The sequence below is a fragment of the Cricetulus griseus genome, chromosome 4, assembly GCF_003668045.3.
Source record: "Cricetulus griseus strain 17A/GY chromosome 4, alternate assembly CriGri-PICRH-1.0, whole genome shotgun sequence".
NCBI lineage: Eukaryota > Metazoa > Chordata > Mammalia > Rodentia > Cricetidae > Cricetulus > Cricetulus griseus.
This window is the reverse complement of record NC_048597.1, coordinates 88,014,893-88,029,902: the sequence shown is the minus strand read 5'-3', so window position 1 is coordinate 88,029,902 and position 15,010 is coordinate 88,014,893. Positions and strand designations below refer to the sequence as shown.

Here is a 15,010-nt window from a genome sequence, read left to right as displayed (position 1 = left end):
AGCAAGTTAAGACCATTGATATTGAGCGATATTAATGACCATTGATTGTTTCAGATTTGTTGTTGGTGGTGTTATTGTGTGTAGATTTCCCCACTTTTTTGGTGTTTGGTAAAGTGGGATTATCTATTGCCTGTGTTGTTTTAGCATAGTTATCTTTATCGCGTTGGAGTTGTCCTTCCAGTAATGTCTATATGGTGGCATTTATGAATATGTATTGCTTAAATTTGATTTTGTCATGGAATATCTTGTTTTATCCATCTAGAGTGATTGAAAGCTTTTCTGGATACAGTAGTCTGGGCTGGCATCCATGTTCCCTTAATGTTTGTAGGACATCTATCCGGGATCTTCTGGCTTTCAAAGTTTCCATTGAGAAGTTGGGTGTAATTCGGATAGTTCTGCCCTTATATGTTACTTGGCCTGTTTCTTTTGATGCTCTTAATATTTTTTCTTTTTTCTGTAAATTTGGTGTTTTGATTATTATGTGCTTAGGGGAGTTCTTTTTGTGGTCCCATCTACTTGCTGTTTTGTAAGCTTCTTTTACTTCCATAGGCATATCCTTCTTTAGGTCAGGGAAATTTTCTTCTATGATTTTGTTGAATATATTTCCTGTCCCTTTGAGCTGAATTTATTCACCTTCTTCTATACCTATTATTCTTAGGTTTGGTGTTTTCACAGTGTCCTATATTTCCTGGATATTTTGTGTTAAGGATCTGTTGGGCTTGAGATTTAATTTGGTGGATGACTTCATATCCTCTAATGAGTCTTCAACACCTGAGATTCTCTTTTCCATCTCTTGTATTCTATTGTTTATACTTACATCAGAGGTTCCTGATGGTTTATCTAGCTTTTCTATTTCCAGCATCCCCTCATTAGGTCTTTTCTTTATTGTTTCTAATTCTGCTTTCAAACTGTGAACTGTTTGAATCGTTTCCTTCATTTGTTTGGTTGTCTTCTCTTGGTTTTCTTTAGATTCTTTAAGATATTTGTTTATTTCTTGAATTTTTTGCTTTGTCTTTTCCTTCATTTCATGTAATTTTTGCTTGTTTTTTCTTCTATTTCTTTAAGGGATTTTCTTGTTTCCTCTTTAATGGTCTCTATCATCTTCATAAGATAATTTATAAGGTCATCTCTTCTTCATCCTCTGCATTGATCTTTGAAATATTTTGCAGGAATTTAATAGAGATTGCATTAAATTTGTATTTAGCTTCTGCAATACTGCCATTTGTACTTTGTTCATCCTACCTATGCAAAACATGGAAGATCCTTCCATTTTGTGTTATTTTCTTTAATGTTGGCGGTTGCCTTGCTGTATATTGGTTTTATTATGTTTAGGTATGTTCCTGTTATCCGCGATCTCTCCAAGACCTTTATCATGAAAGGATGTTGGATTTTGTCAAAGGCTTTTTCAGCATCTAGTGAGATGATCATGTGGTATTTCTTTCTCAGTTTCTTTATCTGGTGGATTATATTGATTGATTTTCATATGTTGAACCATCCTTGCGTTCCTGGGATCAAGACTACTGGGTTTTGGTTGATCATTTGTCTGATGTCTTCTTGCATTTGATTTGCCAGTATTTTATTGAGGACTTTTGCATCAATGTTCTTGAGGGATATTGTTCTGTAGGTCTCTTTCTTTGTTGCACCTTTTGGCTTGGGTACCAAGGTTATTGGAGACCTATAAAAAGTCTGACAATGACCTTTCTCCTTCTATTGTGTAGAATACTTTCAGGAAAATTGGTATTAGCTCTTCTTTGCATTTCTGGTAGAATTCTGCACAGATGCCATCTAGCCCTTGGCTTCTTTTATTTCGGAGACTTGTGATGATTGCTTCTAATTTATTAGGGTGTATAGGTCTATTTATATTGTTTTTCTGTACTTGATTTAATTTTGGTAAATGAAATCTTTCCAGAAATTGTCTATTTCCTTTAGATTTTCAAATTTTGAGAAGTACAGGTTTTCAAAGTATAACATGATGATTCTCTGGTTTTCCTCAGTGTCTGTTGTTCTGTCCCACTTGTATTTCTTTTTTTAACTTGTTTTATTTCAATTAGAAACAAGATTCAATTACATCGCCATCCCAGTTCCCTTCTTCCTCCCTTACTCCCCTACCACACCCCAACTAAAACACTAGCTATCACATATCCTTTCTTCTAATCTACACCCGACTCAACCTTTTTGCTTCCTCATGACCCACTTGTACTACTTATTTTATTAATATGCATGTTTACTCTGCCATTTGTTAAGTTTGGTTAAAGGTTTGCTTATCTTGTTGATATCCTGGAAGAACCAACTCTTTGTAACATTGATACTTTTTATTGGTTTCCTAGTTTCTACTTTATTGATTTCAGCCCTCAATTTGGTTATTACCTGGTGTCTACTCCTCCAGCATGTGTTGGCTTCTTTGTGTTCTTGATCTTTCGGTTGTGCTGTTAATATTCTGGTGTGACTATTCTTGAGTTTCTTCATGTGTGCACTTAGTGCTATGACCTTTTCTCTTAGTGATGCTTTCAATGTGACCAAAAAGTTTGGGTATGTTGTATCCTCATTCTCATGAATTCTGGGAAATCCTTAGTTTGTTTGTATACTTCATCTTTGACCCAGGAATGGTACAATTAGGAATTATTCAATTTCCCTGATTTTGTAGGGTTTCTGCAAATTGTGTGCTGAATTCTAACTTTAAAACATGGTGGTCTGATAAGATACCTGGGTTTATTTTAACTTTTTGTATCTATTGATGTTTGCTAAGTTGCCAAGTATGTGGTCGATTTTAGAGAAGGTTCCATTTGGTGCTGAGAAGAATCTATATTCTTTTGTGTTTGGATGGAATGTTCTATAGATGTCTGTTAAAACCAATTGGGAGATAACTTCTTTTAGTCCCTTTGTTTCTTTGTTAAGTTTCTGTCTGGTGTTCCTGTTTAGTGGTGCAAGTTGGGTGTTGAAGTCTCCCACTACAATTGTGTGGTTTTATGTGTGATTTGAGTTAATAATTTTTTTTACAAACATTGATTCCTTTGTATTTGGGGCATGGATGTTCAGAATTGAGACTTCATCTTGACAGATTTCTCCTGTGATGATTAGGAAGTGACCTCCTAAATCTCTTTTTCTTGATTTTAGTTTAAAGTCTAATTTGTTAGGTATTTGGATTGCTATTCCTGCTTGTTTCTTGGGTCCATTTGATTGGAAAATCTTTCCAAACCCTTAACTGTGAGGTACAGTCTGTCTTTGAATTTGAGGTGTATGCAGCAGAAGGCTGGATTCTGTCTTCATATCAGTTCTGGTAGCCCGTGTCTTTTTATAAGTGAAGGAAGTCCATTACTATTGAGGGATACTAATGACCATTGATTGTTCATTCTTGTTTGTTTTGGATTTGTTGTTGGTTGAATTGTGTGTGGATTTCCACCCCATTTTTCCTTTGGCTGTTGGTGTAGTGGAATTATCTATTGCTGATATTTTTCTGGTTGTAGTTAACTTCCTTGAATTGGGGTTTTCCTTCCAGAACTGTATGTAGGCCTGGATTGGTGTATATGTATTATATATATATATAGTTTTGTAATAAATATCTTGTTTTCTCCATGTATTTTGATTTAAAGCGTTGCTGTTTTAAGCAGTCTGGGCTGGCATCCGTGTTCTCTTAGTGTAGCTAGAATATCTATCCAGGACCTTCTGGGGTCCAGAGTTTCCATGGAAAAGTCATGTGTAATTCTGATAGGTTTGCCTTTATATGTTACTTGACATTTTCCTTTGCTGCTCCTAATATTCTTTCTTTCTTCTTTATGTTTGGGGCTTTGATTATTTTGTCATTAGGAGACTTGTTTTAGTGGTCCACTCTATTTGGTGTTCTATAGGCTTCTTGTACATTCATTGGCATGTGTTTCTTTATGTTGGTAAAGTTTTCTTCTATGATTTTGTTGAAATGTTTCCTGAACCTTTGAGTTGGGTTTCTTCAATGTCTTCTACACCTATTATTCTCATGTTTGGTATTTTCATGGTGTCCCATATTTACTGGATATTTGTGTTAAGTCTTTGTTGAACTTAAGATTTTCTTTGGTCAATAAGTCTATTTCTCCTAGGGTATCTTCAATGTCTGAGATTCTCTCTTCCATCTCTTGCATTCTGTGGTTATGCTTACATCTGTAGTTCCTGATCATTTACCCATATTTTCTACTTCCAGAATTCCCTCAGTTTGTGCTTTCTTTTTTGACTCTATTTCAGTTTTTAGGTCTTGAACTATTCCTTAAGAGATTTGTTGATTTCTCATATTTTTTTTGTTTTTTCCTTCCATTTTTGTAAGGGATTTTTCTTTTCCTCTTTGAGTCACTCTATCATTTTCATGAAGATGTTTTAAAGTTCATTGTCTTCTGCATCATCTGTATTGTGCGGTTCAGTTCCTGCCGGTGTAGAGTCCCTAGGTATGGTGGTGACCTACTGATTTTTCTATTGTTGAAAGAGTTTTTATACTGTCCTCTTCCCATCCCTTCTTCTGGTGGGTATAGCAGGACCAAGGTTCCCTTCCAGTGGATGCAAACATGTCCAATATTGTGATGTCTCTCCTATTCCCATGGATGGAGGCAGGACTGGTACTGGGCCTTGGCAGGCTTTGGGTGGGCTGGTTACCACCAGGATGGGATCTGCCATGAACTGTCCCCAGGCCTCAGGGGAGAGGGAGGCAGTCCAGAAACAGGCCTAAGATTTCCTAGTCCTTGGTATGATTCTTCTTAACAATAATTGTCAATGTATTTCCACAGGTTCAAAATGAGGAACTACCAGTGTTACTTGGCCTTCATTTTTGCCATCGAGGAGATCAACAGGAACCCTCATCTTTTACCCAACACATCACTCGGATTTGATCTCTATCATGTCCAAAGAGGTGAATGGGATTTTCTCAGCTACGTTTTTCATATGCTCACAGAAATGGGAAGAATCATTCCTAATTACACATGTAGAATGGAAAATAAGACTGTTGCTTTACTGACAGGACCATCATGGAAAACATCTGCACATATTGGCAGATTGCTGAATCTCTACAAATATCCACAGGTGATGGATGTGGCTGTGAGTAATCAAGCAAATTGTGTTAACATGCAGAAATTTCAGGTTTTCTTCTCATGTAAAGGAGAGAAGCCCGTCATTTTTTTCTATCAAAGACAAGGCAGGCATTTGGTTGAGATATACTTTGCTAGAGATAGAGAAGATAGTGGGATGGGAGTATACAGCTGGTGTTTAGGAGCCTGTGTCTTGTCAGGAATTCTCAATAAGTGTCTTCAGGAATGAGATAGGATTTTAAAAATTGGTGAAGAGTAGTTAGATACTTTCAATCTCAAGTGCATTTCTGAGTCTAAGATTGTGTGCTACATCAATGTTTTAATTCTTGTTTCTAATTTCAAATTCCCTTCAGTTTAGTTTTGGGACATATGCCGCTATCCTGAGTGACCGAAGCCAGTTTTCTTCTGTCTACCAGACAGCTCTAACGGACACATCTCTGGCACTTGGTATTGCCTCTTTGATGATTCATTACAGCTGGACCTGGGTGGGCTTGTTCCTCGTAGACAACCAAAAAGGAGCTCATATTCTATCATATTTGACAGAGGAGTTTTCCAGGAATCGAGTTTGTGTGGCTTTTGTGAAAATGATGCCTGAAAACCTACTTTCCTTTCACAGTGAACACAAAGGAAATATTGAGCTGATGAGATCAACATCTGTAAATGTAGTTTTCATCTATGATGACGCGGAATCTTTACATTGTTTAATGTTATATTCTACATATATATTTTATACATGGAAAGTCTGGGTCATGAATTCACAATGTGATGTATCTAACAACGATGATGCTTTCATTTTTGATTTACTTCATGGGTCTCTATTTTATGCACACCACCATGATGAGATTTCTGATTTTAAAAAGTTCGTCCAGACATATAGCCCTTACAAATACCCAGAAGACCATCATCTTTCGTGTTTTTGGCATAAATTCTTCAATTGCTCTTTATCTCTCCCTGATGGTAAAATATCAGGTAACTGTTTACCCAATGCTTCTTTGGAATTGTTGCCTTCAAATCTCTGGGAAATGGACATGACTGAAGAGACTTATAATATATATAATTCTGTGTATGCTGTGGCTCACAGTCTTCATGAGATGATTGTCAAACAAGTACAAATGCCAGCTCATGGAAATGGGATGTTGAATGTCCACCCCTGGGAGGTAATTTCACTTCCTGTGTATTTTAACTACAGCACTGTGACATACTAAATTTGATTACAAAAGCCCTCAATATACTACTGTACTTTTTTGGCAGATTTTACCCAAAGGTAGCCTCTATTTATTATCTTGTCTAAATATTATTACAGTAACATGTGTCATTTTCCATGATGAATGGCTGGCATAAGAAGAATAAAATGTGGGTTTGTCAATACCTACTGCTGTGTTATGATCTTCTTTATGCTGAGAATATATGTTGCTTTTATTCTTGATGAATACAGTTGCTTTGTCCAATGGTATGGCAGAATATAGCCATTCAGGTAATGCAAGCAGAGATACAGGGAAGAAAATTGTGGAGTCAGGGAGACAGCAACCGCAGCCATAGAAGCAAGTTTTTAGCCACAAGCTCATGGTAAAATAGAAAATACTAGAAATGGGTTAATTTTAATATACTAACCAGAAATAAGCCTGAATCATTGGTCAAAAATTATAATTAATATTAAGCCTCTGAGTGATTATTTTCAATGCATTTATAAGAATTATAACGTATTATAAGAACATAAAAGCCATCAGCTACAATCCACTTTCTATTACAAATAAGCTCAGAATCTTCTTGTGGAAAATGTGCTAAATTTCATACCCCATTATCTCTAAGTACATTTCAGAATAGAAATAGGAGATGTAGATCCTATATAAAAATGCTAATAGACCTGCAATGTTTAAATGCAGAAGCAATGGCTATGTTGACAAACTGAAAATTTGTTACAGTTTAGAAGTTAACATCAAAATTTACAAGTTGAAAATTGAGCATTTTTCCTAATTAATTTAAGGTGTCTGGCATTTTCAAATTTTGAATATTTTCCTCAATCAGTAATCTTGGTCATTCCAGTTTTTTTTTGTTTGGTTTGATTTCTGTATGTGTTGGGTTGTGTTTCAGCACTCTCTTTTGACACTCACTGACAGTCTAGAAACATGATTGTGCCATTTGGGGAGATTTGTCATTAAAATCATATAAGTTTTTGAAACTTCCATTTCATGTCAATTATTAAAGCTAATATGAGAATGTGTTTACTTGTTTCTGTTGAACATTTCCTGGGACTAAATTCATAGTATGATTATATAACTCTTTTAGCTTCACCGTTTTCTCAATAAAATCCATTTTAAAAATGGTGCTGGACACCATCTGGTTTTGGATTCACCAATGAATTTAAATGAAGAGTATGATATTATTAACTTTTGGAATTTTCCAAAAGGTCTCCAACAAAAGATTAAAGTTGGAACATTTTCTCCACAAGCTCCCCAGGGCCAACAACTCCTTTTGTCTGATCATATGATACAGTGGGCCATAGGATTTACAGAGGTGAGCTGAATCATATATCATAGCACTCAACACTGTATGAATAACCTTTGTTTCCTTATGGAATGATTTCTGGTTCCTTGCATGGGACTCATGAACATACAAAAAACAATTGACAACATGAGGAATTTTTTTGTTGCATTATTGTGGGCAATGGGATCCATAAGTTTCTGCAATGACAAATATTTCCAGTGATAAACTGATTTTCTATATGAGTACCTTTCATCATTGTGCTTTGTCAACACTGATTTTAGGCTTAATTTGATTGGAGAATAGTAAATATTGGAGCATGGTATTTTCCTCTTTTGTTCCAGCCCTATCAAAAAAACATAGCATTAAGAAGAGCACATTTCCCTGGGTTAATTGCATGTCTTGCAGCAGAAAATATCAACACTCAGAAATATACCCTAAAGAAAACAACCCAAGATTACAGACTTACTAGGCTCTCATGTGGTAGGTGCTCTGCCTCAAGATTCAGGCATTAATGGCTTTAGTAGCCTGAGAAAGTTATTCCTATTGCTTCTTCTGTAAAGATGTAGATAGGGGTGAGTAAAGCTCTTGAAATTCATTTCTTGTTTTCATTATTTCCAGAAAATACCTCATTGAAATATCATAAGCTACTTTTAGAGTATTTCTTCCCTCTTCAATTCCCTTAATATTGAACATCTCCTAACATAAGGACTCAAAGACTTGTTTGCATTGTAATTCTGGATTACAATTTTATATCCAAAATATATTAAATATCATGTTTATAAATGTTTGTTTCCTCCAGCCATTAGAATGCACAGAGTAGGAACATTATAACCTTCTAGTTGTTGTTACAGACATGTACTCATCGATGAGCTTTCCTATTATTTTGTCTTGCTCTTACACTCTCTCATCTCCTCTGAGATTGTTATCATTGGATCATTGTTTTAACACATTGAACATTTTAGGGCATACCGTCTTGAATTAGACTCATTTGTTGGTTTATCTGGAGTTATTGACATAAAAACATGCCATCTCATTATCCAATGTTTGTTTAAATATAATTGATTATTTTAACATTGTACCCTCCTAAGTATTTTCTCTTCTGTATTTAATTCTCAGCTTCCTCGTTCTGTGTGCAGTGAGAACTGTGTTCCTGGATTCAGAAAATCGCCTCAGGAAGGCAAAGCTATCTGTTGCTATGATTGTACTCAATGTCCAGACAATGAAATTTCCAATGATACAGGTAATTGTTAGTATAACTGGGATATTTCCCAGGTCTCCACAGTGTTCTGCAATGTCCAAGGAGATAGAAACCTGTGATGGAGGAACAGAGGCAGAACTTTTCTTTCATTTAAAAGTAAAAAGGGTTCACTTCACTGTGTCATCATTTTGAATTACAGTTTGGTCATTGAAATTCATAATTGATCAATGTTGTTTGGTCTCTTTAGTCATTGGTTTTTGTAGAAAACCACTTTGTGCATTCCAGAGTTGTCTGTTTCATTTTGTCATAGCATGTAACAGACACAGTATAAATATCAAGTTTCCACGATTTTGCAAGCTTGCACACATGTAATGGTTTATCCTTATCATACTTACTTTCATAATTTGAGTCGTGGCTCTGGACTTGTCATTATATAAGAAGTGTTTTTGTTTTAGCCATGTTTATATTTATAAATGTTTTAAATATGATTTATTCATGTTTTATCTCTGAATATTTTGCCTGCATGCATGTGAACCACAGGCATCTCACCTTGCTAAATAACTTTTTCCATTACCTTCATGAATGTCTTTCCTTCTTTGTTATCCTCTATCTCAATATGTGTACAGGAAGCATCATACTGCAAGACATCTAAGGAAAATGAGATAACTCTACAACATAGGGATTAAATCCGTAAAATAGTTATGGATGGCAAATTACAATTCAGTGTAGTATGTCACAACCTATCATGAGAATACTCTGTTGAGCAGAATTTTTAACCAAAAATTGTCTATGTATTATTAGTTGAATCTACATTTGTATCATTTCTTTTACCTGTTAAAAAAACCTAAAATGCTAACATTACCATTTATACAATTGACTGTATTTTGTATAATGTGTTAATGGAAGCAGTATTGAACATAGACTAGGAAAATGATAGAATGCTTGTGAATACTAGTTGAAAATGCATCATCACTTCCGTTAATGCTAGTGTTGAGATTGATCTGGGCAGTGTTGAACTCTCCTATTTTCAGAGAATCTCAGAACTAAAGTGCAAGGATCGCTTTTTCATGGCAATTTAGGCACAATAGAGGAATCCTGTGTAAAAATACATCCAAGGACCAGAAAATATGCAAGGCATAATTGAAAATAGTGAATCTGAGGGGAACACACAGACACACTGTTGAATAAGGAGAGAAACCCAGGGAAGAATTCCCATCATTAAGATTTATATTTAATGACATTCTTCATTTATTAATTTGAGTATTTTAAATCAATGCACTTCCCCCAAATACTCAGAGATGTAAAACTTACTTAATAAAATATTTTTTCTTTTAAAAAAAATATTTATTAAAGTTTTCTTTTAATTTTTTATTAATTATATATACAGTGTTCTGGCATGTAGATGGTTGTGAGCCACCAAGTGGGAACTGGGAATTGAGACCAGGCCCTCTAGAAGAGCAACCAGTGAGCTTAATCCCTGAGCTATCTATCCAGTCCCCTAATGCAACATTTTCTAATTTGGAGATTCCTATTATGTACCTACTTTCAAAATTCATATGTCAATAAAGGGTAAACACAACATCAAAGCTTATTTTGCATATAGATGCTTTGTGTACATTAGTGTCACGATAAGTTCAGGCACAAGTTACATGTAAACATTGGAGAAAACCTGAGATGTCAATGTCAAACCATGAATGGTTACAATTATAGAATATACTTCAAAATAGTTGCAGAAAGAAGCTAAAACATATAAGATAAATGGTTAAAAATAGAGAATCTTAAACTTCAAATCATATATAACATCTTTGAAAATTACATACTTAAATATCCATGAAGTATTTTGCAATCTCATAAACAAGTTCTCTTTACTACATTAGACATTGTGTTATGGCTATGATGAATCCATGCTCCATTAGAATCCTGTAGCAAGTAAATAGATGGGAAACTGAAGATTTAGGGTTATGTGAAGGTACACAATAAAACTTAAAAATGAGGGTTTTGAGAAGGCACACAATAAAAACACCTTTGAGATCTTGTTTGGAGGTTCCATCATGGGAATTGAGCTACATTTACACCCTTGACCAAAGACTGGTCCTCCTCCAATTGGGGAAGATCCTCCTCTTTGACCAAGGGTACACCTTTGGGAAGGATGCACATGAGGTTGGGAGAGTGGAAGGAGCCACTCTCCTAGCCAGCCAAAAAAGATGAATTAATCCTGGCTTCGATGCAGTGACAGATGTTGAATCCAGGGCACCATCAAACCCTCATTGTAAGGAGCCTATTAGAGACCACAGATGCGGTGAGTGGTCACAGGTAGACACAGCACCTCCTGAATGTATGGTTGACATCTTGAGATGTTTACCGATTAGTGAGTGTTGAAGCAGGCCTGTCAGTACAGTCCAACAGAACTTCACTAAAATTACAATCAAGTGCAGTGCTATCATCAGACGATATAAACTTAAATAAATATAAAACTTTATGCCATGTTTGTCCTCTTTTAATTTCAATACCTAAACTTTTTCAAATTTTTAAGAAATCAATTTGAAAATGGCCAAATAGTATGTAGATTTTACGGCATATGGCTGAATCATTTTAGGACATAAAAGTATTATTTCAGCTTAGTATCTGTTTTTAGGTAGCTTATGAAGATTTTGATGGATAACTATGGCAATAATACTTTCTCAATGAACTCATACTCTGTCTGTACAGGGTTATCAACTACTTTTACAGAAAGTGCTAACTAAACATATATAATTCGTCTATGCATCAGTGTATGCTTATGTCCAGTTGTATGTAATACAAAAAGTATGTGTCCATCTTTACGTTGAAACAGGCCTCACATGTCTGTTCCAACAATAGCAGTATATGTAGCTAGTGAAAATTAAACAGCTGTTTTGATTTTGATTTGTAGGAGAACAATATATATATATATATATATATATATATATATATATATATATGTATATATGTATATATGTGCATACATTTTCATCAGGTAGTTATTTTCTTGTTTCTCTGACTAAAAACTCGACAAATTGTCTCTTACTATGAGAGTACAGATCTCACAGCTGCAGGAGCATGAGCTGCTAGTCATAATGCTACTGTAGTCAGGAAGCACAAAGAGAGATGCATGACTTTTGCACCACTTGCTTGGTTTCTTTTCTTTAGCCTGGGACACTAGAACCTGGAGTGGTGCACCAACTCAGGGTGGGTTTTTACACCTTCCACCGTAGTGAGAGCCCCTCAGTTATAAACTTTCAGAGACTCACTCACATAATGGTCTCCTGGGAAATTTTAAATTCCATCAAAAATTCTAATGATCTGAACTATTCGGGTATAAGTTCACTGAGCAAGAAAGGCCTTGTTTTCATTTTGGGAAAACAAGCATATGAATTGTGTGTGTGTGTGTGTGTGTGTGTGTGTGTGTGTGTGTGTGTGTGTGTTCTCTGTGTGTGAGTGTAAAATCACCATTTGGTACTTGTAATAAATGCATGACTTAAAAAGGTACTGTGGCACCAGCAACATTATGAATTCAATAACTTTTGATAACATTGCAACAAATATCAAATTGAAAATGTCAGCTTGATAAATAACAAATATTTTAAACTAATGAAGACATGTCATAAATGATGGATATTTATGTTACTTTTAGATGAAACCCCAAAATTATCACTGAGAAACTATTTAAAAATTAGTCCATCAGAGACTAAGACAAAAATAATTGTTTAATTTTATCAGGCAATGAGAGCACTTGCCTTAATCCCAGCATTCTTGAGGCAGATGCAGAAAATCTGGAAAACAGTTTGAGGTCATCCTGGTGTACAGACTCAGTTCCAGAACAGCCAGCATTACATAGTGATAACTTGTGTCAAAAAAGCTGTGTTACATTAAAAATAAAAGACTCTGGTACTGGTATGAGGGTTCAAGTTACAAGATGAAATCAGAAAAGGAAGTAGCCAAGCCAATAGATCTACCTCTACCCAGCTGTTATAGCAATCTTGTCTCCAGAAATCCTCAGAGACAAAAGCTCTGTATCCCAACTTCCTCCTCATTTTACTCCTTTCTCCACACTACCATATCACTCCACTCTCCACCTTCCTAGTACTGGGATTATAGGTATGTGATCCCAGATGCTGAGATCACCCTTGTGTAATCTGTTTGTTCTGGGAGTTGATCAATTTCGTGTAGTCAGTATGGACTTGAACTAACAAAGATACATCTACCTCTCAAACCTGAGTCCTGGAATTAAGTGTGTATAACCACTGTATATCTTCTATAGCTAACTAATATGGTTCTTTGGCTATTTTGTTCTCTAGTGGCTTTAATAAATCATAAATTGTGTATCACCAGCTTGTATACCTATCTGTTAAATATCTTTTCTCCATGCAAATGACTAAACATTTAGTTTCATAGAGGTGAGTTTTCAAACATTGGGGAATCTAGTAATTCTCATTTCTGCATGAGCCTTCAGAGCATCAACAAACTGAAGTATCCAATAAACTCCATGAAAATAGGTAAACTTTGGACCAATGGCCGAGAACAACATTACCAGAAAGTTCAGTACATTACTTGTACTGAACTCACATGACCAGTTCACACTTGAGGTGTTTCTCCAAGAGAAAATCTTATAAATAAGTTAGGTTTATGCAATATAGGTTTATAATTTATGGCTGCATAAGTAAGTGGAGATTGCCACTTATGTACAAACACATTTAATTACAATGATGAAGAGGATAGAAATTTTCACATTATGTCCCAATATAGACAATGATCAGTATCAATTTGGGATTATTGATTTGAGATCATTTGTGAATTTTCACTATTGAGAACTAATTCACTTGAGTCTGAAGCAATAGAGGGAAGAGGTGTATGTGATATGCCAGACAGCTGCTGCTGGGAAGGGGCTTGGGATAAAAGTGAATCCTGTGCACAGAGTTAAGATAACTATTATTCTTGTCCAGATATGGATAATTGTGTGAAATGTCCAGAAACTCACTATGCCAATACACAGCAGAACCACTGCCTCCAGAAAGATGTGACATTCCTGTCCTATGAAGACCCTTTGGGGATGGCGCTCTCCTGCATAGCCCTGGGCTGCTCTATATTCACAGTTTGTGTTCTTGGTGTCTTTGTGAAGCACCACCACACTCCCATTGTCAAGGCCAACAATCGGGGTCTCACTTATACTCTACTCATTACTCTGACCTTCTGTTTTCTCTGTCCCTTGCTCTTCATTGGCCGACAAAACAAAGTCACCTGTATCCTGCAGCAGAGCACATTTGCAATTCTGTTCACAGTGGCTCTCTCCACAGTCTTGGCGAAAACAGTTACTGTAGTTCTGGCCTTCAAGGTCACTGTTCCAGGGAGAATGGTGAGGTGGCTAATGATATCAAGGGCCCCTAACTTCATCATTCCCATCTGCACCCTCATTCAGCTTGGGCTCTGTGGAGTTTGGCTGAGCATCTCTCCTCCCTTTGTTGACCCAGATGCTCACTCTGAACATGGACACATCATCATTGTGTGCAACAAGGGCTCAACTGTCGCCTTCTACTGTGTCCTAGGATACCTCTGCTTCTTGGCACTTGGAAGCTACAGTATGGCCTACCTCTCCATGAACCTCCCTGACACATTCAATGAAGCAAAGTTGTTGGCATTTAGCATGTTGATGTTCTTCAGTGTGTGGGTCACATTTCTTCCTGTCTACCACAGCACCAAGGGCAAGGTCATGGTAGCCATGGAAATCTCCTCTATCTTGGCATCTAGTGCAGGCCTCCTGGGATGCATCTTTGCTCCCAAGTGCTACATTATTTTGTTAAGACCAGATAAGAACTCCCTGCATTTCATCAAGAAAGAAGCACAAATTTCCAAGCTACAGCTTAATCCATGTGTTTCTTAATTACACAGATGTCTTTAAGACAGTTTAGCTCCACCCCAACAATCAGATGTAATGTTTCAGTTGCAGATTCTTTATAGGTTTTATATAGTGATGAAATCAATATGTATGCTCTCATTTTCCAAATATGATTTACATATCTCTCTATATTAGAAGCTTGATATCCATGAAATTAATTGTATTTCTTTTTAGTATTAACCAGAAAAGTAGCAAGTTGCATATTATTTTTGCCTCTTCAACATTTCTTAACTTTACTAGTGAAGTAACCAATATTTCCACATGTATCCAAATTTCTATGCTGCCCTTGTTATGTTCCATGAATACATCCTGCTTTCATTTCATGTATGGTTTTATTGTGAAGAAAAACTCATTTTTGTTGATGATGCATGAGTA

At 35.9% G+C, this 15,010-nt stretch overlaps 1 protein-coding gene across 1 annotated transcript; it reads left to right on the top strand.

Moving 5' to 3' along the window:
- The first annotated feature begins 4,752 nt into the window (after positions 1–4,752).
- LOC100769036 (vomeronasal type-2 receptor 116-like) lies at positions 4,753–14,620 on the top strand. Its single transcript, XM_027416092.1, has 5 exons — positions 4,753–5,052; positions 5,396–6,199; positions 7,329–7,556; positions 8,643–8,766; positions 13,686–14,620. The coding sequence occupies exons 1-5, from the start codon at positions 4,753–4,755 to the stop codon at positions 14,618–14,620; spliced, it is 2,391 nt and encodes a 796-aa protein (XP_027271893.1).
- The last annotated feature ends 390 nt before the right edge of the window (positions 14,621–15,010 follow it).